The 27,658-nt window shown below is 47.1% G+C and overlaps 2 protein-coding genes across 2 annotated transcripts in view; one reads left to right on the forward strand and one right to left on the reverse strand.

The window, feature by feature from the left end:
• Window positions 1-7,947: 7,947 nt before the first annotated feature.
• LOC144095404 (uncharacterized) lies at window positions 7,948-21,930 on the forward strand. Its single transcript, XM_077629157.1, has 4 exons — window positions 7,948-8,055; window positions 10,790-12,269; window positions 12,883-12,984; window positions 21,788-21,930. Exons 1-4 carry the CDS (start codon window positions 8,032-8,034, stop codon window positions 21,928-21,930), a joined length of 1,749 nt encoding a protein of 582 aa, XP_077485283.1. The 5' UTR covers window positions 7,948-8,031.
• Window positions 21,931-22,034: 104 nt separating this feature from the next.
• Window positions 22,035-27,658, reverse strand: part of LOC144093912 (cubilin-like) — a 245,887-nt gene continuing 240,263 nt past the window's right edge. Inside the window, exons 64-66 of the mRNA XM_077627662.1 lie at window positions 27,147-27,397; window positions 23,912-24,023; window positions 22,035-23,473 (exon numbers count right to left, since the gene is read on the reverse strand). Of these exons, the coding sequence (XP_077483788.1) occupies window positions 23,427-23,473; window positions 23,912-24,023; window positions 27,147-27,397 (410 nt within the window). The 3' untranslated portion in view covers window positions 22,035-23,426. The remainder of the gene's footprint in view (window positions 23,474-23,911; window positions 24,024-27,146; window positions 27,398-27,658) is intronic.

The following is a 27,658-nucleotide window of genomic DNA, read 5'->3' on the forward strand; positions in this document are numbered from 1 at the left end:
CAATCTGGGCTGAGCTGAGACCGTTGATGTCATGAACATGTTTTGTGAGGCGACTGTGCACTATTCTTTCTATTAATTTGACTAAATTTGAAGTCAGCGCAATTGGCCGAATATTATCTAAGACGTATACATTTCCTACATCTTTCATTAATAAAATAATTTTCGCCGTCTTCCAAATGCTTGGAATCCATGCATTTTCCAGAGAAGCATTGACCATATCTAAGAGGGTGCTTGTAAACTCCTGGGCTAAAATTTTAATCATACCACCAGTGACACCATCTGGTCCAGGAGCTGCAGGATGCAACATTGCCAGGACTGAGACGAGCTCTGGTGCGTCAACCTCGGTATAATCTGAAGAGGGTGAAATTGTGCACAAAGGGACGTTGCTCTGCGTCTGGAAGCGTAACGCCAATCCCTTAGCAATACACTCCAGGCTCTCCTGAGCCTTTTGTGGTGATAACACTGTTGAACTAGTGAGAAGAGGGACGACAGAACTCTTGTTACGTTCCATGAATCTATACAGTGCTTTCCGATGACGAGGATTTGAAAGATATGTGTTTAAAATCACAGCCGCTACCGTCTTCTTCGCCTTTCCTACTGGCACGTGCCCTGGTGGGACAACACAGAGGAAGCAGGAGTGGCACCCGTCGAAAGGCCGTCTGATGGAGGGTATTTCTTGTATAACTTTTTATTCTGTCAGTGTGCAGTTTCGCTTTTATAATAGTTATGACAATAATAATAAAACGGAGGAAACGATGCGCGAAAACTGTAACGCGTTTTTGGACGGCTGATCGGCGGCCGAAAGAAATTAAAGGGTTATGCGCAGGTTTATGCGAGAGGAAAGGATAAGACCGTCCCGTCCCAGGCTTGTGCACACGATGTTAGCACTGTAAAAACATACATGTACGAAGGAGCGCTTTCATTGGAGAAGGACGGGAAGTGTGAGAAAAAGTGCGAAGCGTATTTTGCATTTTACCTCTATCAAAATACGGCCGCCCCAGCCGCAAATTTACCACACCACGTCTCAATCACCCGACCACCGCGGCGGGCGCCGCTGAGGTGAGGGCGAGTTCTATGGGCTTCAAACAGCGAGACGCACCTCGTGAATGCAGCGAGACACGTCGAATGCGCTGCGCTGAATGAAGCAGAAAACAAGCTCAGTCCGGCAGTAATTAAAGCCATGTGACGATAAAGAGGAGGTGACTCCAGCACGCATTGCCAGCAAGTTTGGTGCTAAAATTTTGTCGTAATCTCCAATGAAAATTTCATTGTTTATGCCACTGCACCTTGGCCAATCCCACTATGTGGGTATGTGCCATCCCTTAAGAACAAGAAGAAGAAGAAGAAAGAGGAGGAGGAGGAGGAGGAGGAGCAGAAGAAGAAGAAGAAGAAGAAGAAGAAGAGAAGAAGAAGAAGAAGAAGAAGAAGAAGAAGAAGAAGCACAACCTCCTTGGCCAATTCCCCCCACGTGGGTATGTGCCATATTACTTGAGGAGAAGAAGAAGAAGAAGAACCTCCTCTGCACGGGTAAGACCGCGGGGGAGGGTTACCGCACACGGAGGGATGAGAGCACGTGTGCGGCGCCGGAGGAGTTCCTTTCTTGATGAAAGGAGGGTAAAATTGTACAAATGAAGGAGCCGTGGCGGTGATGAGTTTGTATTCGCAAGCCGGGTCGCTAAATCTGCCTGGCTTTGATAGGTCAGCAGATCCCGTGGTATCCACTCAATACGTACTGGCTGCGGGATGCGTGCCGCGAGCCGGTGGATGTCCTGATATATCATGGGACAGCGGCTAACACGTCGTAGCAACCGGACAACTTGAATGGTGTCAGTGCGGATGACAACGCGGGCCGCAGGGAGCATAGTTATGTCAGCCACAGAGCAGAGTGCTTCTTGAACTGCAACGAGCTCAGCACAGAACGACGAAGGGGGTTCCGTAAGCTGAAACCAAGAGGTTTGATTCAGGGCAGGTCTGCACGGGCAGTAGATAGCTTGTTGCTTGTTGATTGTTGTTGCTTTGCAGTCTTGTATGCTTGCGTCTACGTAGACAACAATGGATCCTTCAGGCAGTCAAGCATCTTGTTCCTCAAATTTCTGGCGAAGCAACGATGCCGAATGAGCAGATGTTGGCCGGCGATTATCTGTTGGCTTGTTGTCGCTGAGCTGTACAAACTTCCATGGGGGAAGAACTGGCGTTGGCGGCTGAAGAATGGAGTGTGACGTTGCATAAGTCCTTAGTGCATGCGTGGATTGCGATAGACTGGCCTTCACGGCGCTGCTGCACAAGGTCATCAATGGTATTGAGCTGCGCATTCTCTTGTAAAGCTATGACCGGTGTGATGCGTGGAAGGCACGTCCTCATAGCCTCTCGGTTCACCCCTTCAAGGTGATCCCATTGGTCTCTTGTAGGATGTTGAAACTGGATTGTTGTTGTTGGGATGTTGAATGTGGCTGCAGAACTGCCGTCACCAGTTTTAGGGGCAATTCTTCTAATCAAACCCAAAGTCTGAATAGCTTGCCTTTTTGCCTGAGAAAGCCATGCAGTCGCTGATCCTGATTGGTGAATCATCAAGCCAAGGATTTTTACACTCGGACTTTCCTGTAGTCGAGTTCCTGATAGACAAAGACGGATTGGACTTGCAGCAAGTTTACGGCATCCCCAGCGGTTGGCGACTTACGTGTATGTTGTTTTATGCACGGATAGCTGAAGTCCGATGGATGATGCGTAATTACAGGTAACATCCAAGGCAGATTGAAGGGCAGCCTCCTGAGTACGGATACCTTGGTGTGTACTCCACACCGCGACGTCGTCAGCGTACTGAAGAAATTTTATGTCACGGATGTCATGTAAGCGCCAAGCCAGCGGGATGAAAGCAATAATAAATAACGTCGGCGGCAATGCTGATCTCTGGGGCTTGCCGCAGAGAGGAACAAATGATCCGACCGCTTCTCCGCTGAGGCGTATTGCAAATTTTCTGCCTTCAAAAAATTATTGGACAAAACTACGCACTCTCAGAGGGAGATGAAGCATGTAATTGAGTTTAGAATGGTTGCATGACTGATGTTGTCATATGCCTTTTCAACGTCCATTGCAAAAACAGTACGCACATTGCGGCTGCCGGTAGATGACAAAACTGCAGATGCTAAGACAGCCAACCCGTCCTCGGTACCAATATATGGATGAAAGCCGATTTGTGCTGGGTGATAAAAATCGTGCTGCTCTAGCCACCATGACAATCGTGTGGCTAGATCTCTCCGCCAGCTTGCACAGCGTAGGAGTTAAGGAGATAGGTCGCAAGTTGGCAAGGTCCTTGTACACCTCGTGCTGAATATTGTCTTGGCCGGGCGCTGTTTTCCGTTTCGCATAATCTATTGCAGCCAGCAACTCAGGCATGGAGAATGGACACGCAATTCCATCTACGTCGACATCAGACGGCATTTGATATACATGCGCCGGGATGCTTGCCATATTTAAACTAGCGGATGAAGAAGGCACAGCATCGTATTTCGGGAAAAACTTTTGCGCTGCTTCTTTGGCGAAATCATCTGGCGACAAGTTAGCCGCGAAGCATGCGGTTGCCGCTCCTTCAGCCGAACGGCGACCGCGTTCCATTGTACGGAATGTTCGCCAGAGAGAGGCATTCGCGGATTTTGCAGAAAACTGTTCGCACCACGCATGTCACTCGGAAGAGCCTAGGTTGCACCATTTTTATGCCGCTGCACAAGTTTCATATTGACAGCTGACCGTTTAAAATTCATTTGAAAAGTTAATGTCAACAAGTCAATAAAGTAGGTGGAACGAAAAAAAAAACACTACCAGCACTTAACCTAGCTCGGACAGCCTTTATAAGTGGCTGCCAAGCTTGCTCAAGATGCCAGGTGTCATCAGCATCGACTGAGTTTTGCGCATCAGAACTTTAGTCATGGATCACCAACTAATTTTTACCGTTGCTCTAATTTAAAGCGAATATGATTTGTTTAATTCAAGACGTCTTCGAATATGGTCGAATGCTTCTCTGGCTAAATCAGTTGATGATCTAGTATTCGTCGCACGGCTACTTGTTAGCACAGTGAACGAGAAGGGCCGATCAGGTCGTGGTAACTGCATGTAGTACAATCTCTCGAGCGATTCTGAAGGGGGCGTTTCTTGTAGGGTTGGCCCAGAGCGTATGCAAACCTGCGGTAGGTGCAAATGTATGCCTTTAAATAAAGCGCTACTTCTTGTTTACTTGGCCACATGACGTTATCCACGCTCTGCCAGCCAGATCACTGCTCGCGTCATATCTCAAGTGAACAACAATCGGCACTTTCTCTACTCAGCTATGTTTAAGTCGGGCTATCATGTTGCCGCCCTCATAGCAGCAATCTTCAGGAACGTTATCGCTCACTAGGTAGACATTATTCCAGAAGCATTGGCTCTACACACTCCTCTAGCAAATAAATGAACTGCTTGGGAAGCAGGACGTAACAAAGACGGCTCCAATACTAGCACCTTCGACAAATGCGGAAGCTGAAGCAGCCGCGTTAACGCGGTTGTGAGCGGATCAGTGAGGCGACCGTCTTTGTAGTGCTCGCGATAATTCCCATTTCGCAATTCTCTCCTACGCTGTCGCCATCGTTCACTCTGCGTTGCCTCATTGAGCGATCGACGTGCGCAACACCTTCTCATGTCGCGTCAGCTCTTCAGGGCACCATCTTCGTTGCTCATATGGCGATCCCTGTTAATTGCGGGCGAATTCTTGGCAGCGGCGCTACCGTTTAGATAGTTTCCCATAGATTTGCCATTGGAGTGGTGGGAGCAATGCAACGCAGGTTGTTTCCCATCACCGCCGATTTAGCGTTAGTGTTTTAGTGCGATTTGAGCACATGCTCAAATCGTCGTACTGAAGAGCTGTAACACCTGCGCTATAAAAAAACACGCTTTCAGATGGTGTTGTGCGGCCGTTGGGGATCACAACACAAAAGTATCGCTTCGGAATTTCGGAAATTGGAAAACTGTAAGACAGTGTTATGGAAATATTGAATGTGATGATCCATCAATCTTATATGTGACAAAAATTTTCTTTTAAAGTGTTTCCATCGCTCGCGTCGAATATTTAAGACTGCCATAGAAAACCAATTGGGAACGGTATTGACGATAGCGAAAACGTGAATATAAAAAAATACAAGACTGCCGTCGGTTGATCTGCGGATATATTGATAGTTATAGTGAAATCTTACATTATATGAAAAAACTGCGTTCATTAGAGGTTTCCCACTCAAAAATGCTGTTGTCCAGAATTGATGGGCATGAGAAAACCAAAACCGTTTGCTCAGCGAAGTTTCATGACGGCACCGAAGACGCTCTAACCTCATGCGATAGGTTGAGCCTGAGATTGGCTTGGCGGTTCTCTCGCCTTTTAAAAATGCAAAAAAAGAACTTTCCTCTTGCTTCATGTCAAATTATTTGCTACAGCGACTGCTCAGCCGCTTTCGTTCGCTAAAAATAATTTCTCTGCGCATTCCTTCTTTCAAAAAATGTTGGTTTCTTTGTGTGCGCCAGATTCCCCTAAATTTCTCATTTTTGTGGCTAATAGGATAAGAATGTTCTAAATTCTGATAGTCCTGACGTAGCGCTAGTGTTTTAGTGCACTATTACTAAGGCTTACGTTCTGCCGAAAAGCCGATGTCTGTCAGTTTTTACGATCTCCCGTGTGCCCTTGATAAACCGATATATAACACTTGGCAACCTGCCCACCCTATCGTGTGAAACTGCACGTCATGGCAGTTGGCAGATCAATGATTAATTGACCATAATATATTCCTCGGAAAGAACAACCTGGGTCTCACAAGTACCACCGATGGCAGCACCTGTCATTGGATGACAGCGCCGAATCACTCAAGCGCTGCACCGCTGCGCCAGCTTTTGTATGAGGACCCCCAGGGATATGAGAATGTAGAGAATGACCAATTCCAGAGCACCACAAGTCTTAAATGGTGTAATATCAAACTTACATCTAATGACATATCAACCAAGGTAAGCTGGTTCAAATCAAGTTAAACCGTAGAAAGTCCTAATAAACCACGAGAAACCACTGCTAACCGTGCTAGCGCACAATAACTAGTGATTAGCACAATATAAACCGCCCATGATTTTTTCGACGTAAGTACTATCGGAGACTGCAGTGTCCAGGAGGTTAGGTGTCCAGGCCATTAACGCATTATCGCGGTCCGAACAACTTCGATCCGTGAACAGTGGATCCGAACACCGAAACCGAGTGACCTCGCACCTAATTCGCATTTGGAATAACAACGCAAAACTACCATGATTTTTTTTACAACTACCCTCTTCCTCCTGCGACCACGCTCCACTTGGCATACGCGGTCTGGTAGGACGTACCGCGCCGGTAGCGATGGTTGGGCGTGGAGGCGGGGGAAGGGGGGGGTGCATATATACCAGTTCACATAACACGCGCAAGTCATGGGATTTATTTAGAACAGAACAGCAAGGAATTAAACACCGAAGCAAGCACTAAAGAGAGACAACCGCTGATTGACATGGGGAAACAAAGACACAGCGCATGTGCGTGCTTAAGGAACTTTCTTGTGTCTCAATTGTCCTTATTTCTTGAATAATCTTTATGAACTTGTGTTTGTTTGTACCAACTAGACCACGACCTAATTTTACATGTAGGGTGTCTCCGCGGGTGGCGTGTAGCCTTTCCTTCAACAATGTGTCAATCTATCTGCTTCCTGAATTATTACTTAATCATTTTCTTTCTCATTAAAAAATTGTTGTTAGAAAAACTGTTGGCTAATTTCCCTAAATCATGTACACCTGTCGGCTTGCGGGCACGACAGACACACACACGCACAGAGAATGAATTTAAGATCTCCTCACTGTGACCATGCTGCGAGACAGACAGTGACAACATTATTACATCAGAGAGCTGGAATAGGTGAGAGAAAGAGAAAAAAGAAAGAAGTATGTGGCTCTAACGCACCCGCCGCGGTGGCTCAGTAGTTAGGGCGCTCGGCTACTGATCCGGAGTTCCCGGGTTCGAACCCGACCGCGGCGGCTGCGTTTTTATGGAGGCAAAACTCTAAGGCGCCGTGTGCTGTGCGATGTCAGTGCATGGTAAAGATCCCCAGGTGGTCGAAATTATTCCGGAGCCCTCCATTACGGCACCTCTTTCTTCCTTTCTTCTGTCACTCCCTCCTTTGTCCCTTTCCATACGGCGCGGTTCAGGTGTCCAACGATATATGAGGCAGATACTGCGCCCTTAATAATAATAATAATAATAATAATAATATTATTATTATTAATATTATTATTATTATTATTATTATTATTATTATTATTATTATTATTATTATTATTATTATTATTATTATTATTATTATTATTATTATTATTATTATTATTATTATTATTATGCGGCTCTAGCGCGCTGCGTCAGCCGGACGTTAGGCGGATGAAGAAGTGGCCTGTGCCGCGGCTGGCATTGCTCCAGACCGGGTAATCTCTAAAGAACTTTTTTCAGTGCAGCCGTCCCCTACAATACACTAGTTAGTACTGCACACCGAAATTAGACCCTAAAATCTTTTTATGGCTGTTTTATTACCGTGCAGCAGTCTGGAAAAGGCACCAATTAAAAAAAATAGAGGAAACTTTGGTTCTCAAAATTTCTTTCATACACATGAACATTACTTTTTTGCAAATGTTTCCTCGCAAAATTTTCTGAAAACGAAAATTCTCCAAATGAAACGTCGATGTCTGCAGGGGGAGCGTTCAACCATTTCATTAGGAATAGGCAAGCCAAATTTCTTAAACCACTCATTAAGGAAGGGACCGATTTTTCGCCAAGAGCTATGGTAACTCGTGATGCAGAACTAGTTTAGAAGGGCATTTTGCTCAATGACTGATTGTTATCATCATTGCTCATTACCTGTTACTGCGTTGTTTTTTCTTTCTTCTTGTGGCGACGCGGCTCCTGGCTATGAGAGAAAGCAGATAAGAAAGAAGAAACTCCCGGCTTTCAACTGTCGCAGGATGCCACGCAAGTCGTCGCAGAAGGTAAGCGGGCTACAACGTACCTCGAACCACTTAGGATCATGTGGCTAACCATGGCTAAAACTCATAAAACTATGATAAAAACTTACGGGCAGTGGCCATCATTCCCTTCATTATGAATGATCGGCCTAGGATCCGAACAACATGGCGTCTTTTCTGAAGTCGTGGGCATGAAGTTCTTGCCGCATTGTTAAACGCTTGAGAGTTCGCCACTCACACACCGGCTCAAGAGCACCACAAATGGCATACCTTGAGTGACGCCGTTCAAATGGGACCAAAGGCGCAGATAGCTATGCCATGGTCGGAGTTCATGCTCTTTCTATTACTACGCAAAGCTGAACGGTTTAATTTTACTGCAGAGAAATGAGGCAAAAGTAACTTACGCAAAAAGATCGGCAAGTTTGGCTACTCTACGAATCACAAATGTTCATGCGAAAGTACAGAGGATAACGTAGCGGACTTTCCTACACACTGCCTTTTTTTATTTACTGACAGAAGTTTGCTGTAATTTCCCCATTAAATCCTGCAAACTGCTTTCAAACGATTCACAGGTTAGTACTTATAATTGTATTGTGCAACCCGGTGGCATTTTAAAACGTCTATTACTCGTAGACGGCAAATTTGAATACCATTGCTGGAGACTTATGTACGCCGGTACTGAAGCGCTTTCTTGGGGGCACTGTATTCATATCATTTGTGCGAGGTACCGTCTTCGGAACACACTGCCGACGGAAACGCGGTGGTTCTTCCAATGAGTGCAAGCTTTCCTGAGCCAAAGACTCGGCACTTCACCCCCCCCCCCCCCCTTCTCGATCATCTAGGGCAGAACAATCGGAAGAGCCGCTCCCTGGTCTTTGACAAAAGAATTGTTTTGGAACTCGGCGTTTCACATGATATTGGTGCCATGTGCCAGCCGTGCTTTCCTTCAAATGTCACGATACCGTGCGGTCCTCGGAGAGCTCATACTTTAGCCATTCAGCATTCTACAGGAGCAACACTTATTTATCCAGAACGCATGTAGTTAAGTCACACTAACAGGTTTCGCCTTATAGACTGAAGATATCTGTAAGCACAAAAATAATTCGTATAAATTAGAAACACCTACTGGCAACATGCACCAAGGGTGCGTCAAGTCAGGGCTGGTTTAGCTAGATAGGTAACACCAAGGCAATGGCGTGTACTTTTTTGAACTAGCAAGCTGATCCTCTTAGATCTCTGATTGTACAAATTTTCAAGGTTTTCGGAAAAGCGAGTATAAATGAGCTGCTCTCCTCTTATTCCGCACAAAATGCTTGTGTAAGCTTCTGCACTCTCAACCACTCAGTCTCTTCATCGGAGTTAGTCTCAGCACATAGGTGTGAGAAGTTTAGCGCAGCAACTTCTCAGCATGTAGGTGTAAAAAGTTTCGCCCCGAAAATAAAGACATCGTAAAGTTTTCAGTTCAACAACTCTGCTAATACCGGAATGCGTGCCGCAGCATCCCATCCAGCGTATTGTACAACGCCTGTATAGTTATGGAACTTGTAAAGAATTTGGTTACAAACAAAACAAAAGAATAGAAACCAAAATTAAAAACCTTGCAATATGTTTCTCTGTACATGAACTTTAGTAACCGTCTAGAAACGACAATTTCTTCGCGATAAAAAACAATAATGGTTTACTGAAGCGTATGTATATATGTATTGCAACTGCGTCGATGGTATATTGTGGGTGTTGGTTCCAATTTCAGTAAAAAATACTGACCTTATGGAAATACCACACGCAGCCACATTAATTCTGCTGAAGTGACTTGTGGCTCAGCGAAATTTTGCTCGTGTATAATAGAACAGGCGTATGGCAATGCCTCCAAGGATCTCATGTCCCAAATGCCTTTCGGTTTGACAAAGAATGTCTGGTTCATCCAAATTCTGACGGTCAGTACTTCTACAGGGAAGTTTCATGCATTCTTTCTGTGCTTCGCGAATGCCTTGAACTCCGTGTGGTCACATATGAGGTTTTTAATGCATGTCACCAATGGGCATCCAAACTCGAGCCCTGACAGTTTTGTGGGTCGTAAATCAAAACATACGAGCCAGGAATTAATATTCCTTTGTCGCGATAGCAGTCGGCCAAGTCAGAATTCGACAAGATAAGTATTGTTAACGACTCCCTGTCCAATATCGCAAAAACAATCAATTAAACGTGGCGTGCAGGCAAGCTCCGCCGTGCGTACCGGCATCCAGCGCGCTTCTCAATTGGTGGCGTCCTTTCTTTTAGCCAAAAAACATATTGTCTTCAAAATTCCGGACACTTAAATCTTGTAAACACACATAGCTATTCTGTTTTGTTTTTTCCATTGCGTACTAATTATTCCATAAGATTTAGCAGGAGGTAGGGCTCCGTTTGCGTCACACCCCATCTCTGTGCGCCTCTCTTTCACGTTCTATTTTACCAGAAATAGAGCTCCAACTCGTCCTAACCTACACCCTGTTAGAGCAGTGGAACATGGTGAGAAATTACTGAGAAGCATAGTATGTTACAATCCTCCAGAAGCCACTTGTTGCTTTGTGGCGGAGTTCACGGTTTCTATACGGGACCAGCTTTGAACCAGCACATTGTGCTAAAATTCGCCGAAAAAAAATTTAAAAGCTAAACAGGCTTATTCATATATATATTGGGTGACACTGCAGAACCAGTATAATTCTGCCATTTATCTTAGCTTCGAGATTCTAACACTAAAGTTGCATTTTTTTCGCAGAAAAAAATCTCTTCCGCTGCTGAGAGCTTAGAAGGACAACCGAAGCCTTCAGCAGATAAGCCAAATGTAGGCTTAGACGATGCGAATGCGAAGCTGACAACAACAGGCAGCGCAGTGTCAAAGCATGGGCATTCCAAGCGCAAAGGCAGTGCCAGGGCCAAGCCGTCTTCATCTCTTCGTTCACCCCCGGAAATCATGTCACCTGTGTCCGCAGTGTCACAGGCAGAAAAGAACGTACAAATGAGAAAAACAGGAGTCACATCGCCCGTCAACCGCACATTACGGCCGCCCAACCTGGGGCCAATGGCTCAGTATGAAGACAATCCGCCGTTGTCTTATGATAGCACACGACGCTCCGGTCTTCTAAGCCCATCGTCCACCTCCAGAACTAGCGCGACTTTGCAACATGGCCCGGAATCTTCCGACAGTTTCCAGCCATCTATCACAAAAAATTACCCCAAGCTACCAATCGGCGATTCGTCTGGAGCACGTCTCATACCACCTACCACCATTCCATTACTCCTTCGTGAGGTGTCTTCGCCTCCCCAACTTGAGCAGGATCAGTGCATGTCACCCGGCAACGTAAAGTTACTACCGCGGGACTTATTCTCACCACAGGACATCATGTCACCGATGAACGCCGCCGGGAAGCAGAACGAGACTCAGTCCTTCCTCGCCTACGGCACCGAGCAGAGACAGATGTTGTTTTCCTACTTCGCAGTCTCGCTCACAGTGGTAGCCTTTTGCGTGCTCCTCACCGCCCTCCTCTTCCTCTCCGTGCCTGCCGACCCGCAAGACATAGTGTGCACGACGGCCTCTTGCACGGCGCTCGACTCCCTCCTGGAGGCGAGCGTCGACTGGACCAGGCCGCCATGCACCAACTTCTACGCGCACGTCTGCAGCGGCTGGGCGCAGTCGCACAACTTCTCCGTCTACCGAAGTCACTTGCACGAGTTCATCGGCGACGTGCACTGGATCCTGGCACGCGTCCTCGTTCCTTCCCACGCTCAAACGCCGCCGCAGGTGGTCGCCGCCTTCTACCAGTCGTGCACGGCAGTCCTGGTGGACGGAGCTGACGAGCTGGCCCCATTCCGCCATCAGCTGCAGATTGCAGGAGTGACCTGGCCACGTGTATTCGCCAAGTCCAGCCTGATGCTCACAGCGGCCTCTGTGTACGCCACATTCCAGGTGACGGCGCTACTGCGCATACGAAGCTCCGTACGCAATTCGAGCAGCGTGCTTGAGGTCGCGCCGGACGAAACTTTCTTGCGCGGATGGCTTCGTGCGCGCGGTCAACTTTTACGCTCCGGTGCTTACGCGCGCTTCTTACACGGGACCAAGGAGATATACGTCGGTAACGAAAGCTCACCAGGCCATCTGCTCGACTACCAATCGTTTGTCCGAGTCGAGGAAGTCGTCCTGGCGACACTGCTGCAAAGAATACCTATAACTGGCGAAAGTGTAGACAGCAACATCGAAGGTCTCGCTCAACTAATATTAATTGGTTTTTGGGGAAAGGAAATGGCGCAGTATCTGTCTCATATATCTTTGGACACCAGAACCGCACCGTAAGGGAAGGGATAAAGGAGGGAGTGAAAGAAGAAAGGAAGAACAGGTGCCGTAGTGGAGGGCTCCGGAATAATTTCGACCCCCTGGAGATCTTTAACGTGCACTGACAGCGCACAGCACACGGGCGCCTTAGCGTTTTTCCTCCATAAAAACGCAGCCGCCGCGGTCGGGTTCGAACCCGGGAACTCCGGATCAGTAGTCGAGCGCCCTAACCACTGAGCCACCGCGGCGGGTACCAAAAACGTTTCTGAGATGACATGGCGAAAGGTCGCCGAAAAGCTGTCTTTCGCAGAGCGCGCGTGTCGTCATCATCAACACGGATTACCTCAGACAGGTTGACGAGCTCCTGGCCAGAGTTGGCAAGCGGTTCCTTCATTACTACCTCGGCTGGTGCGTTGTGCAGCAAATGAGGCGCTACGTAAACCAGGATCTCGCCAATAGCTGGTATGATTACGTAGGCGCCAGCGCCCGAGCGGACCAATCCGCCGACTGGAAAGCGCACGCCGATTGTATGCATCTCACAGAGATGCTCGTGGGGCAGCTCATCTTCGGGCGCTTCGTTCTGTGGAAGGTGGACGCCGAAGACCACGACTACGTGCGCACCATGGCCGAAGTCATCGCAAGAGGTCTAGTGCAGCAGGTGTCTGAGAAAGCGCAGTGGAGTCATCAAAGAGGGAGAGTTCCGGTCGAGCTGCGCGATTTCCGTCTAAAGTTACACGTGGACAATATGAGGGTCGTTGAAGAGGCGCTTGGCCAACGCGGTCTCGCCAACCGCACTTCGCTTATAAGTAACTGGATGGACGTCGCCGCAGCCATGAGCATCATTACGAAACTTTCAGAGGCCGCATTTCTACCACCAACGTCAAAGACCTCGTGGCAAGGGAGCGATACAGCCTTTTCGACAACACGAGTCGTACGCTCTCATCGGCTCCGATGTTCGCGATGCTGCCGCTTTACAGGCGACAGCTTAGCGACACTGCCAAGTTCGGAGCCCTGGGAACGCTCTTAGCCAAGGCGTGCTTCGAAATCTTCCTTGCCAAGCTCGTCAACCATTCGACTGCCCTCGACGAAGCTTTCCGAAGACTGCGATGCTTTGCCGAATCGGCTCAATACAGGAGCGACCATTTGGAGATCTACCATTCCGCCGCGTCTTTTGCCATCGCCCTAGACGCACTGCAGTCTCTTGGGAGCACCGACTACAAGCGACTCCGAATGTTTGACAGCCTGCAGTCTTTCTTCGTTCTCATGTCTTACTTACTGTGCACGCCAAACACCTCCGATGAAAGTACTATGTCTGAAGCGATCTGCAATGAGGCCGTCAAGAACAGCGAAAGTTTCGCCGTGGCCTTCCAGTGCGCCTCCGGAACTGCAATGAATCCGGAGAAAAGGTGCCGCTTCTTCTAGAACGAACCCGCTTTGCAGGATTCAATTAGTATTTCGTGCTGCGGGACGAAGGGCATATCAAGACAATATTTCTTAGTAATCGTACTGTTTACATGCGGCAATTGTTTCTTTTGTCTGTGTGTCCTTACTGTTATTCGCCTTACAATAGTATAAGGTCCTTCACTGCTACAAGACATTTATCGAAATTTAATGGCGATTCCTGCCCTTAAAACGTCCTCAAACCATTAAGCCGTGCGGCGAATGCTTAATTGCATGTTTTCTACTATAGGAGTCCTATATCTAGAAAGACTAAGAATTAAACCACATTCATTATTTGAAGCATGTCAAATGTGTACCTATACCTCCCCTGCTATTATGTACCTGCATGCATACTTACGCTGGCCTGCCGAGCTTGTGTCGACACGTTGAAGATATTGGCCATGGATGTGCTGCTATGCGAAAATAAGCTAATTTCAATATTTTGATGTTTATTTTGATATAAATTGAGTTCTTCTGCATCGCTGAAACTGTAACGATTGTTGATTCTTTTTTCCTCGACTATTCATTTCTCTGTCATTAAGGGCTTCTCTCACTCCCATACTCAACAATGCCAAGTAAATGGAAACGTAGATTGCATTGCGCAAAGTCAAAGTGTGCAAGTTTTCTTAGCACGTACACCATCCTTTAGGTTATTAGCCTTCCAGCTTGAAGGGGGTCATGACATGGTCTACCAAAAAATCATGCTTTTGCGTTGAAGCTACTTGCCACGACGTTATGTGTATTTTTAAAAAGGGCGCTACGCGCGTTTTTGAGCTAGAAATATTTCAAGTTATCGGCTGAAAGCCACAATGCCCGTGGCATCGGCGGCCATTTTGAAGCAGCCTGAGTGATCTTATAGACTGGCACTGTCGTCTGCTACAAAACTTACTTGTGTTCGGTCTCTCGCCCCTACTCGTGTCCGGTCGTGGCACATTGTGGTGAAGCCACCGAGACAGGGCAGAAGCTGCACAGAAAAGTGAAGGACACAAGTCTGTTGCCTTTGTCCCCCTTCAACTTCCCCTTTCGCCCCTCCGCACCCTAAGCCTGAACAGAGAACAACTAACTCCCCTACGCTCATTACACACGGTTCAGTTGTTCAGTCGCGAGCAAGTACAGTCTTGGTCAAAAGCCTTAAAGCCGAAGGCTTTTCGCTTCAGCCCCATAACAGAACCATTACGGCACTACTAAAGACCGAATGACCTTAAAATGCTAGCAGTAGGTTTTCTTCTTGCGGTACAGAAGCTTCCCTTTTGTCTTGTGTTTTGAATGATCCGCTACACGTACGGAGCATACTAGGAACATTCATATCGCTGCAGATGAACGCTGTGGCCTTGAAGGGGATGTGAAGGGGGCTCTAATAAAGTCGCAACATGCATGGGATATTGAAGCACGCCGCTTCACGAATAGTGTCCAGTAAGGATTTTTTAAATGCGCTTTGTAGAAGCTGAGTTATCTGTAGTTAAAATTCGAATTTCAGCGTCTTCGCGCCTTTCCCTCTCCTCTCGTCACTTTTTGCACGCTGGAAGGTAGGCGCTCCTTCGCCGACCCCCTTCTGGGAGCGTAGCTGCCCGACCCGCCGGAGCTAAGCGGCTTATTGGCCGCGGCCACGGTAGCTGCCTGACGTCTGCAAGAATGTAACCAATGGCCACCTCTCACCTTGTCTACGCAGATGCGGGGGACGGAGGGTGGTGCGAGCAAGAAAAGTCGCAGGGAAGGGCTCACCAACTTTGACGTATGATTCTGGGTCGTCTGCTGCGTGTAGAAGGGTATTATATGGCTCTGGTTTTCATTGAAATGCAGTGCAGTGATTGAGTGAGTTAATGTGCTCTCCTCGGAAGGCGTTTCAGAGCCCCTTTAAGACTTTTGACCAAGGCTGTAAGTGGCCGTCAATCTACGTCGTCACGAACCGCACGCGTGCCACTGTTGCCTGACTTCCACACAGTCAGGAGAACGTTTAATTACTCGCTGCTCCAAATAACTCATATTTTGTCCAGTTGTCCCAAGATGGATAGCGAACATGCAATAAACAGCTGAATATGAAAACGGTGTTGACCCTTTTCGCTTGATTAGGGAAATCTGAGTGCGCCTGTATGTATTTTTTTCCTGTCCAAGCATGTGAGTAGGGCGTAAATGGGCGGCCACTGCGTACGCAGCCTTGAATGAGAATCTTGTGCTTAATGGTGTACTGACTCGGTGGCTTATTTATCTTCAATATTATACGGTGGCATAGACTCCTTTCCAGAGCAACGACCCCGCGCCACCCGGCGTTGTCTAGAAGAAGTCTTTATTAGTTGACGGGCAGTGAAATCAGTAGTCACTGAAGCGGCTTTTTGGCTTGTCCGGCGTGACGTCACCACACCGGAGGAAGGGAATTGGCTGGCGGGAAGTGATGTCACCAGACCAGGCTCCCCTGTGTGATGCAACCACCTGCCAACCTTAGTAGGTGGTCAACCATGGCACCTCCAACCTAAGCGCCCGTGGTGGCCACACGCGACGCCACCTGCCACCCGTGGCAGGTCGTACGGAAAGAGCAGTAATTATTTTTTGAGATCCAGCATCCGACCTCAAACTCACAATACGAGGCTGAGGTGAAGTTGAGTGAGGTCGCTTGTGGCTACTGGAAAAGTGCGGTGAGGGCGGCTGAGGAGGCCGCAACCTCAAGTGGTGAGGTTGAGGTTGAGTGAAGTCACTAAATTTTATTTGAGGATGAGTTGAGGTCGAGGCATTTAAGGTCAAATGATCACCTCTGGTAGTTGGTGTTTAGGTCACGAGATGCATAAATAAACAGCAATATAACTGCTGATTGGTCGTTTGTTGTCATTCCAGCTCTTGAAGCAGGCTGGCTCAAGTGTTGCAGTGAATTAAAACTATGTATTGAGCACGAACATACACACATTCATATTGTGGCGGACTATACAGAAGACGACGAACTATGCAGGGGCGCCGGCGGGAGCGCTCGCGCCAGGCCGTCAGCGCCATTAAAATAATGATAACACTGTCATGTTGTCGTGCTTTCATCGGCTTGCCGTCACGTAATAATATTTCACGACAATGTCTGGACGATCGTTCGCAGTGTCGTTCTACGACCGGGAAAAATTCACCTGATGTGGCTCCGCTAGCCTGACGTATCCGAACTCGACCAACGTCCTTTCGTGCGCCGGGAACAAAAAGCATGAATTAAGAGAAACTGTGGAACAAACAATGGCCAACAGTTAGAAATTTGTTTGAATCAACCGAAAGCGTGTGAATGATCCAAGTTTGAATGATGTTGAGTCTACTGTAATCGCCTATCCCATGCCACAGCGTGTATGTTCGTTGCACCTTCTGTACTTTTACGCAGCGACTATTAGCGCCTTCGGTGTATAAATCGACACGCTAAACGTAAGACAGCACACAACAAATTGACATAAATACCTCGTTTATTGGCATAATTATAATACTACACCCTGCACATTGATGGGGAACAACTCGAGGTGAGAGAGTACAAAGATTTGGCAATGTGAAATGACAGTGCCTAAGAAAAAGAAAATGGTAACCTTCCTTGTAACTGTGTAATCGTATCTGATTCACTGTGGGAAAAAGAAAAGAAATTGAAAAATGTTGGTGGACAAGCAAATGATTGCAGCTGAAGGATATAGGTCTTATTATGTACATTTTTGGCGTCTAATGTGCATCATTAATTTTAGTTGCCGAGCCTCATGCGCACGTGAGACATCTGAGCCAAACGACTGTGCACGGGTTGGTCCTGCTCAAGAAACCATTTGTATTTTATTTGTACTGCGACTGAAAAAAGAACGCGAGAGCAGGACTATCACCGTTCGTCGCGATCTTCGGCGGTCAGCCAGTCTTTCCGTTGGTAAGTTAATGATTTCTTTTCCCGCAATGGTTACTCACACTCTACAGTGCTCCATGTACAAACTACATATACTGCAATGATCACTTCGAGTGCCGTCATCAAAGGCACAGCTGCTACCATTCTGCACCTTGAACCTCACTGCTGGCGTCCGCTGTCTCCCGGTAAGGCAAGAATGCGGCATGTTGCTGCGGCAAGTTATCAGAAGTCAGGAGACGAGCGATTGTTGTTGTTGTTGCCACAAAAACAAAGGCACATACCCACGGCGGTTGATTGGCCAGGGTTTGGTGCAGCTCCAAACAGGAAAAAATTCATCCAGGTTTATCTCAAGTGGCTCATAAATATATATAGAGGAATCTGTGACAGAAAATAAATAGAATTAATCAAATAAAAATCACGAATATTCAGAGATCGTGGGGAAATCGGAATGAAAATCGAGAAAACAAAGCGGTGTGTTGAATATCTAAATGTTAAAGTAATTATCAGAAATAAAATAATTTTGATAGAAAAGTAGAGGCATCGAGAAATTAACACAAAAATCTCCCGGTTTCGATGATACACTTGTGAAGAAGCTCACACGCCTGCTTAACGGCATGCCCTTTGACGGTTGCACCGAAGGAGAGGAGTACGGGAAGATTAAACGGCAGCCTTAATTGAGCTAAAGGAATTTGCAAACATTTAATTCTGTGTCGTGCAAACCGCTGGCAGTAAAGTGTGGAATGATCTATCGTTTCAACGTCCCCGCACGACGCACATAGATTCGACGGCGTGAACCCAGAACGGCATAAATGTAGATTAAGGCGAACAATCCTGCAGCGCAACAGCGTCATGGAAGCCTAATATTGCCTTGATGCGCAAGAACGTATGTTCCATGGAAACTTTAAATGCTCGAAATCCGCTGTAGCAAGGATGGGCTCATGGCTCAGGTAATGGTGCTGTTAGAAACGTTCATAACGGGTCGTGGTCAGTAGGGTAAGTTTGGAACGACATGGGCAACAGGCCCATTAATGGCCGATTTCTTAAATCAGCCATCGAATTTCAAATAATGCCGCAGTGCCCTGGAACCCACTGAAAACGCACCTTTGCACATGCGAGGGTACAAAGTACATTAGGGATCGGTACAAGAGACTAGTCCTCGAGCTTTCAAGCACTGTCAAGACTGACAGACAGTCAGAGAGAATGATTACATGAGAACTATTGCGGGAAATGTTTTGAAGGGCCAAACCAATAGCAAGAAATTCAGCAGCATAAACTGGTGTATAATCAGGGACCCTGATAGAATACCACCAATCTAGCGCTTGGGAAATAAACACCTACTGCTTCTTTTTCGCCCTGTTGAGAGGCATCTGTGAAAATAACTGCGTGGCTCGGATACTGGAAGAAACATTCTTCTAGAAGACCATTTAGCACAATGACAGACATGTTCTTTGCATATAGCGGCAGCGTATGGTCGAAGCGAACACTTGGTGCATCTGCACATTTCTAACGAATTGCATGGACTTAAGCGAGACAGCAGTTGTAGACAACAGGTACTCTGTAAAAACAAATTGAGGCAGTTTGTAGCGTGGCCAATGTTTATCTACATACAAAGCTGGGTTTGTAAAAAAAAAACATTGGAGGAGCCACTTCAGGCAAAGGCTCAAGTCCCCGTAAGAAGGTGCGCACTGTGAGTATCTGGAAGCGAGAGTTCAAGTCATATAAGCGGGCTTCCAGAAAGATGACGCAATCTGCCACTGATTTTGGCAAATCCAGGCAAAGCTGTAGAGCGTGCCTCTCCAAAAGCACTAGAGGTTGAATTTTGTATCTAAGACAACCGGAGAACAGAACACAACCGAAATCCAAAATTGGTCTTAGGTAACTCTCTTAGAGAAATAAGAGAGTGTCTCTGCGCATACCAATATTCTTATTGCTGATTGGTGTCAGGCGACCGAGAGCTCGCTAACCTTTGAGGGCTATCTTCTTGATATGAGGACGCCAGTCTAGAGGAGGGTCGTATATTATACGTAAGTATTTTAAGCACTCAACCTGCGGGATTTGGTTACCACGATATTGTAGACAGATATGAAGAGAGAACGCTGGACGGAAAACTAGGACGGAAGATTTGTTCAGCCCCACCGCGGTGGCTAAGTGGTTAGGGCGCTCGACTACTGATCCGGAGTTCCCGGGTTGGAACCCGACCGCGGCGGCTGTTTTTTTATGGAGGCAAAACGCTAAGGCGCCCGTGTGCTGTGCGATGTCAGTGCACGTTAAAGATCCCCAGGTGGTCGAAATTATTCCGGAGCCCTCCACTACGGCACCTCATTCTTCCTTTCTTCTTTCACTCCCTCCCTTATCCCTTCCCTTACGGCGCGGTTCAGGTGTCCAACGATATATGAGACAAATACTGCGCAATTTCCTTTCCCCAAAAACCAATTATTAATTATTAAGATTTGTTCACGTCGAGAATTAAATGCAACTTACACAGCCAAACTTCGAGGACATTGAGGTGGGCTTGCAATAGCTGGTAGAGTGCATGAATGTCTCTAGCAGAAGCGAAAAAGGGTACGTCATCTGCACGCACATACACTTTGATGTCACCCTTAATAGGTATGTCCTGCATGAGTATGTTAAAAAGTAAAGGTCACCGTACCAATCCCTGAGGCACACCTATAGTTTTGAGAAAAGGTTTCGGAGGTAAAGAAACCATCGGAAAAGAAGAAAGACTCTCTTCTAGGAATTCCTGTACCCATAAAAGAATGTAAAAAGGTGGCCGAATTTTGTCAAGCTTGTTCAAGAGTACTGAATGCTCTACACTCTCATGTGCTTTGGCGATATCCAAAGTGACTAAAGCCGGGACCTCCTTCTTCGTCACTGCAACCCGAAATCTGCTTTCCAAATCCAAATGAGCAGTCCAGATCGAGCACCCACGACGAAACCCCACCTGAAGCGCTGAAGGCTTGTAATAGAATAACGCCATGTGCAAGACGGCTGTAAACATTGCGTTCAATAAGTTTTATAAAATTAGACAAGATGGGAATCAGCCGAGTGTTATCAATTACAAAACCCGTCTTGGAATCTTTGAGAAGATTAAATTTGCACCCCATTCACTACCAATGTAAGTCAATGACAAACCGAGAATAAGGCACGCATGTAAGCGACTCCTGAACTGTTGCAGTAAGGCACGTTCCTTACCGATATCCATGACCAAAGAAGCTGCCCACATGCATCTTTACGGAAACTCCAAATTACGTGAGGAGAATTGAAATCGCCAGCTCTGACCACTCTGTTGGCAGAACGCAAAATATCGTTTAAATAAACTGTACTGTGGACACGGGATGGAAAGTAGACAGTAGCAACGGTAAGAGGAGCACACTGTCGAATTGCGATATCAACAGCACAGTTCGCAGTCAGGATTTAAAATTTGGTGTGACACATGCGCACTGATAAAATAGTTTAGAAGAAATTAATGTCAACAAGCCACCAACCTGGCCGCAATTGCGATCGGCTCGGAATACCGGGAAATTTTTGAGAGAGAATGGCCTAGTAGCAGTAAGCGAAGTTTTTTAAAGTAAAATTATGTGCGGCTCTAATTGTGAGAAAGGTTCTGTAATTCTAAAATCATGGGAAGAAAATGCGACTGAACGGAAATTCCACTGTAGTACTTTTAACCCCGCCATGATTACTGTAAAAGCAGAGAGGCTGTGACAGCCTCCTTTATCACATCAGTTTTATGCGGATTACTGAGGGAACCCTTCTTGCTTTTGTTGTTTGTGAGGACAGACTTCGACAGAGAGGAAGGATCGAGCTGGACGCTTGTGGCAAGGATTCGCCATCTAGACGTCCGAAGTGCAATCGATAGAGGGGCTGCTATCCCCGGCACCATGCACAGGCACAAACGAGAACGCAGCAGGAACACGAGTCTGGGAGAGACACTAGAGATGTTATGTGAAGGACTAGTTGATGGAGCGGGAAGACCAACAGTTGAAGGGGAAAACTGACTGGAAATAACCTGGGAGAGAGCTCCACTGAAGGTAGAGAACATACGATCCACAACGCCTGCAAACGCCTTTTCGACAGCCGAGACCACAGACTTAGTCAGTAATGCATCTACCTCAGACCCAGAGTACCTACCAAATCCTGCATAAGTATGCCTGTTCCGGTCTAATTGTGCACAGCCATCAGCTCTAGAGCACCTTCTCTGATGGATGATTTCCTGAACATTCTGCTCATCAGAACGTTTAGGACAGTCAGCATCATCAGCAGGGTGAACGCCACCACAAAGCCCGCAACTGGGCCCCTCAGATGTGCAAAGGCCTGAGGAATGATGGTCCCCGCATAGTCGGTAACGCGTCGCAGATTGGCAGGTTTTGCTGCTGTGACCAAAACGACAGTAATTTATGCATTTATTTATTTATTTATTTTACCCTCAGAGCAAAGCATTACAGAGGGGAGTGGGTAGTACATAATAACACTGAAAATACAAACAACAGCAGAGAACAATAAATTATCACAACATAGATAAGTTAGAACAAGTGATCAATACAATATATCATTCAATAGAAGCGGTAACAGCAGACCTAAATAATACAGGGTCAGGAAGTGTGGCAACTGAGGAAGCAAGGTGGTTCCAGTCATATGACGTGCGAGGAATAAAAGAATCCGAGAATGTTTTAGTTTTGCAAATAGAAATGCCTACCATATGTATGTGATCTGTGCGGCGTGAAATATATGAAGGGGGAAGAAGTAACGCGTAGCGAATAGACTCATGATGAAATATTTTGTGAAAAAGGCACAGGCGTGCAATTTTGCGTCGTGATGCAAGTGAAGATAGGCCTAGGGTAGTTTTCATAGCGGTTACGCTTGATGTACGCCGAAAGTCAGAGAGAATAAACCGCGCTGATTTGTGTTGTACCATCTCCAGTAGGTCGCTCAAACTCTTAACAAAGGACGAGGTTGTAGCGGGTCGACGCGGTACACTATGGGCCAAACTTTAAGCTCAGACGAGCACGATGATCCTGCAAAAATTGCAATCACGTACTCTGTCAGCACACGTGAGCCATTAGCATCCCTGGTACAACGGTATAGTGATAAAACGCCAACACCACCGTCCTGAAGGTCCTTAAGTAATTATTGAGGAGAGGCCGATGGGTCCACGCAGCGGATAATACCTTTTGAACATGCGAGTTTCTTTGGTATTAAGGGCTTAACTAGAAAGACGACGACACGAAGGATGCGCAATGCAGCAACTCCGACACGCACTGCACATCCGAGGATCGGCGCACCTCAGAGATCTCCAGGTACTGGCTGGTAACAGCCTTCAGCTGCTCCTGGATCATTTTAGATTTTTCCAATATTAGGGCTCCGTCTCCAATGGGTACAGGCGCCACTGGAATGTCACTGAGGCTATTACGTCCGAATGAATCCAGGGACAAACTTTAGGCCGGCAGGCTGACGAACCAGAAAGCCGGACCCCCACCCGGGGAAGCTAAAGACGTCGCTCTAAGCCTAAGGGTACATTAAACCTAAACTATTGCTTCAACATTGAAAAAAAAGAAAATACAACACCTGGCCAAAACCCCAACACGTGGAACGGCCTCACCATAGAAGACTGAAGGGGCAGTCCAGAAGAGACAAGAAGATCGAAGACAAGAACAGCGGCAGGAACCGGCAGTCACCGCGCAGCGTAACCAGCGTAAAAGGCTTCTGGCCTTTTTGGCTTGGGCTAACCAGCGATTGCTGTCTCCTCCTTCGTTGTACCGGGACATGCCGCGCTGGGGATAGTTGCCAGTTTAGAACTTTGATGCAGCCGAGCGATCACGGTGACCGATCCCCAGACGATACTCCAACATGCGCCCGCTGGTCTGCAGTGGAAACGGGTGATGTGTAAGAATTAAAATGATGTTACAAACGACACAGTCTTAATTGGCAACACCCTTGAGAACGTTTTTCTTTTTACGACGGAATCACAAATAAAATGGCTATGGAGAGAAGAGGAGGACAACAGGATTCCTGCCGTGAGAATACCGGTGTTGCACTCCCACGTGCTTTTCGTTTTTGCCTTTACTGAGTACAGGTGAATAGCAACCTTTGCCTCTCAATTCTTGGCCGATCCCCCAGTGTGGGTATGTGCCAACAACCCAACCAACCACGAAGAAGTGGCTTCGCTTTCGAAAGATATTTTGAGGTGAGCTAACGCTTCCTCGACTGGGGTAACGAACATTGATTTCTCCTGTAGAGCACTAAAACGTAGGCGCTCGCTGCGAATATAACTTCGTGCTGCCTCTGAGGCATAGTCTCACCTTCGTCTTGAACCTTGAAGCGTGCGTAGAAGCCGACGCCCGCGTTCTTTTCGTTGGTGACCATTCTAACCATAAGCTGACTGCCTGTCGACTGGAGCGTCGCTGGCATGTCCTGCATATCAAACGCGACATACAAATGAAAGTTAACGGTGCATGTTTGCTGTCCAAACAGATCTATACTGTTTACCTATAGGAACCCAAAATGATCCGCCAGCTATACCTCTCGCTCCCTCTCCGCATCCGACCCTCTCACCCCATCAAGGAAAAAGAGCATAGCGATGAAAAACCTTGCCAAACTATGATGCCACTCAGTTATTGCAAACTGCGCAAATTGAAAACCTCTGTGTGTAAACAAAAAATGCAGGGGTGTTCATGCAATACCTGAGTTTCAGCTTTGAAGGGAGTCATGGTACTGTGTAAGGCGCTTAATGGGTTACATGACGATTAACAAGTCATAATTATTGAAACTTGAGGCCAAGGAGTCATGCGACTGATGATGCTGTTGCTGGAATCACGTAGTGATACTGCACCCCCCTCCCCCCGCCCCATTCAATTATTTAATGAGAATGGCGCGATCTCCGCACAGCAAGCTTTTTAACTGATGTTTTAAAACAACAACAAAGGAAATCTTCATATTTCTTGCTGCCACAGAGGCGGAAAGGTGAAAGTGGTAGTTGTGCATCAACAGTGAGAGCAATGCCAGTCCATAACGTTGAGGGTTTGTGCAGTTATGTTTTAGAGACATATAGCTGAATAGGAGGCCTTCTAAGGGGTGGACGCAGCGAGGGACGGCCGCCGAATGTCGCACCCAATAGACGATATGCGAAACTGCTAGGCAATCTGGCAATACCGTGCCCAAGCCTTCCGGTTTCCATCTTGGTTCTGTCGAGCTAGTCGAGCTGATGCGTCTATGCGTGCTTTCTTGATACCGGTGTAGCTGTCATGAATCTCGCGAGTGTAATTTCAAAAGCCAAGCTTCAGCTTCAGAACACGCCTCTTCGCGACTGGACTACATGCTTGAGCAACAAACGCCTAGGCTGGCTGGAAAAATTTGCCTCCTCTATTAGGTTGTTCAAGTACGCGTCGATACGTTCCCGTCTGACCTATATACTACGCGCTAGTAGATCGAGAGTTACTAAATGGCCGAAATCAGCTCATAATTTTGATCCGAAACAATAAAGACTCTGATCCGTATCTTAATCTGAACGCAAATCTCCTACAAAACTTTGTGAAAAATCAGCACAGAAAGCGACACTGGCCGGCGTGCTGACACTTATACCTCGCGTGGCATTTGGTGTTATTAAAACGTTGGCACAGAGGAAAAAAATTAATAAAACAGCGAGAAGCTGGAACGTAACTGGTTCCCACACGCATCGTAGTGTTCGCGCAGAATGCACAACATAGCGCAACAGCGCGTCGTTATTTCAAATTTCAAAGCGCAGCCGTTTCAAACCAACGCTGGGCAGCGGTAGTGTTTTCTCTACCGAACCAACATGGCGGGCCTAGTTCTTCGAGTGCTGCGAGATGGCGCTGCGCACTTCGCAAATCGTCTATTACTCCGGCGTTTGCCTACTGGCCTCGGAAATATTGGACACGTGGGCCGAGCAGTAAAAAAAAAGCGCACTTTGTAATCATGCAGTGCACCTCATATGAGGCTTCTTTATATATGGCGCTCTAATAAATAGAGTGCGAAGGGGCGGGAAGAGATTGGGGAGGAAGGAAGAAAGAGGGAGCGTGCACTGTGCAGCAGTTGCTATAACTTCAACCTGCAGAAAGGTGTAAAATCTGCAGATGTTTTTTTTTACAGAAACATTTTAAATAGCTTTTTATTTTGAATATTGCCATTCCACTATAGCTTCGCTTGGTGGACAGTCAATATATGTGTATACATAACCATGCCGCGCAGTATATCATCACCATCATCTGCCTGACCATGCCCACTGCAGGGCAAGGGCCTCTCTCATGTCTCGCCATTTAACACTGTCCTATCCCAGCTGCACCCACCATATCCAAGCGAATTTCTTAAACTAATGCGCCCGCCTAACGTTCTGCCGTCCCCTGCTACGCTTGCCTTCTCTTGGAATCCACTCTGTTACCCTTAAGGACCAGCAGTTATCTTGCCTTCGCATTATATGCCCTGCCAAAGCCCATTTCTTCCTCTAGATTTCGACTAGGATGTTATTAACTCGCGTTTATTCCGTCATCCACTCTTCCCGCTTCCGGTCTCTTAACTTTACATCTATCACTTTTCTGTCCATAGCTCGCTGCGTTGTCCTTAACTTAAGCTAGACCCTTCTCGTTAGCCTCCGCGTTTCTGCCCCATAGGTGAATAGCGGTAAGATAAATTTGTATATTTTTCTCTTGGGGGATAATGGTAAACTGCCGTTCATGATCTGAGAGAATCTGCCATATGCACTCCACCACATTTTTATTCTTAGCGTATAGGTGCGGATATTACCGGAGTACACTGTTTTGTTTTAGGTGCAATCAAGCTTATCTGACCGAAAATGAAGACACATCACGTGTCTATGAGAAAACGCTCCAGCGATCACTGCCATCCTGCACATACCGCCAATTTTTATTCAGGCAAATAACTCGTGAAAGGGGTCAGAGGACCACAGGATGCTCCGCTCACGTATGCTCACAACTCTGCATTGTGATACGCTGCCTTCGAGCACGGAAATTTTCTCACAGACCACGTCAATCTAGTGAGCGTGCTAAAAAATATTAATTTATAATTCAGGATTTCACCGGAAAGTTTTACGTTTCGAAGCTGTCTAATTAACGAATGCATTAGACAGGTCCACGACGTCGCACAGACGTGAAGAGGGAGGGACCTCTTGTTGCACCGATTCAGACTCAGAGATAAGCGAAGTACCCACTGCGAGATCTCTCTTTTATACGAACACTGCGCAGTATCAGCGCAAGACGTGTTCAGAAATCGGATACATTCAGTCGCAAAAGCCCCGAAAAGGTATCTATAGCGCGCTCGGGAAATAATTACTGTGATCACTTATTAGCGACGATAATACTATAGTTGCGAGCAGGCAATATAGAAAGCTAGGATGTTGGTCTCCATGCCACTTCAGTTATATAGGTATAAATCTCGACGGTGTTCAGCGATGTATGTTTTTGTGAACTTAAGAGTCCAGCCTCATACCTCAGGTGGCTGTGCCCCAAGAAATTGTATCATCACGTCTTCTTTCCATTTTGCGTATCGCGCGCGCATGCGTACCTGTCCGCAGAGGCGCGTGATCTTGGCGTCGGGGCTGTCCCGGTGTCCGTCGTACACCTCCAGGTAGTTGGCCTCGCAGGCAGCGGCGGACGAGTTGAAGGCGAACGCGACGAAGCTCAGCTGCAGCGTGGCCCTGGCGCGCCCCGTCACGAACCACGTGCAAGTGCGGCGCTGGGCGAACGTCGCCGGAAAGCCCGGGCTGGACAGGGCGCCCTCGCTGGCCGTCACGTTGCCGCCACAACCGGCGGGGGCTGCGCGCGGGAAGAATAATAACAGTATTAAGAAAAAAAAACACTTTCGGCGGCCTTCTGTTTTTATGTGGGCAATATCGACGATAGGTGCGTCATATCTTGGGATTCCTCGCTCCACCTCGCCCATCATAGCGAGGAGCCGCACACTCCAAATCGGCAGTTGCAAGGGTGACTCGAAAGAGGTTCGTCATGCTGGGACGTGTTACGCAATAAACGGCGGTTGCCTGGAGATATAGTAATTGTTATTGGCCAGAAGATGAT

Source organism: Amblyomma americanum, chromosome 6 (assembly GCF_052857255.1).
Source record: "Amblyomma americanum isolate KBUSLIRL-KWMA chromosome 6, ASM5285725v1, whole genome shotgun sequence".
Classification (NCBI taxonomy): Eukaryota; Metazoa; Arthropoda; class Arachnida; order Ixodida; family Ixodidae; genus Amblyomma; species Amblyomma americanum.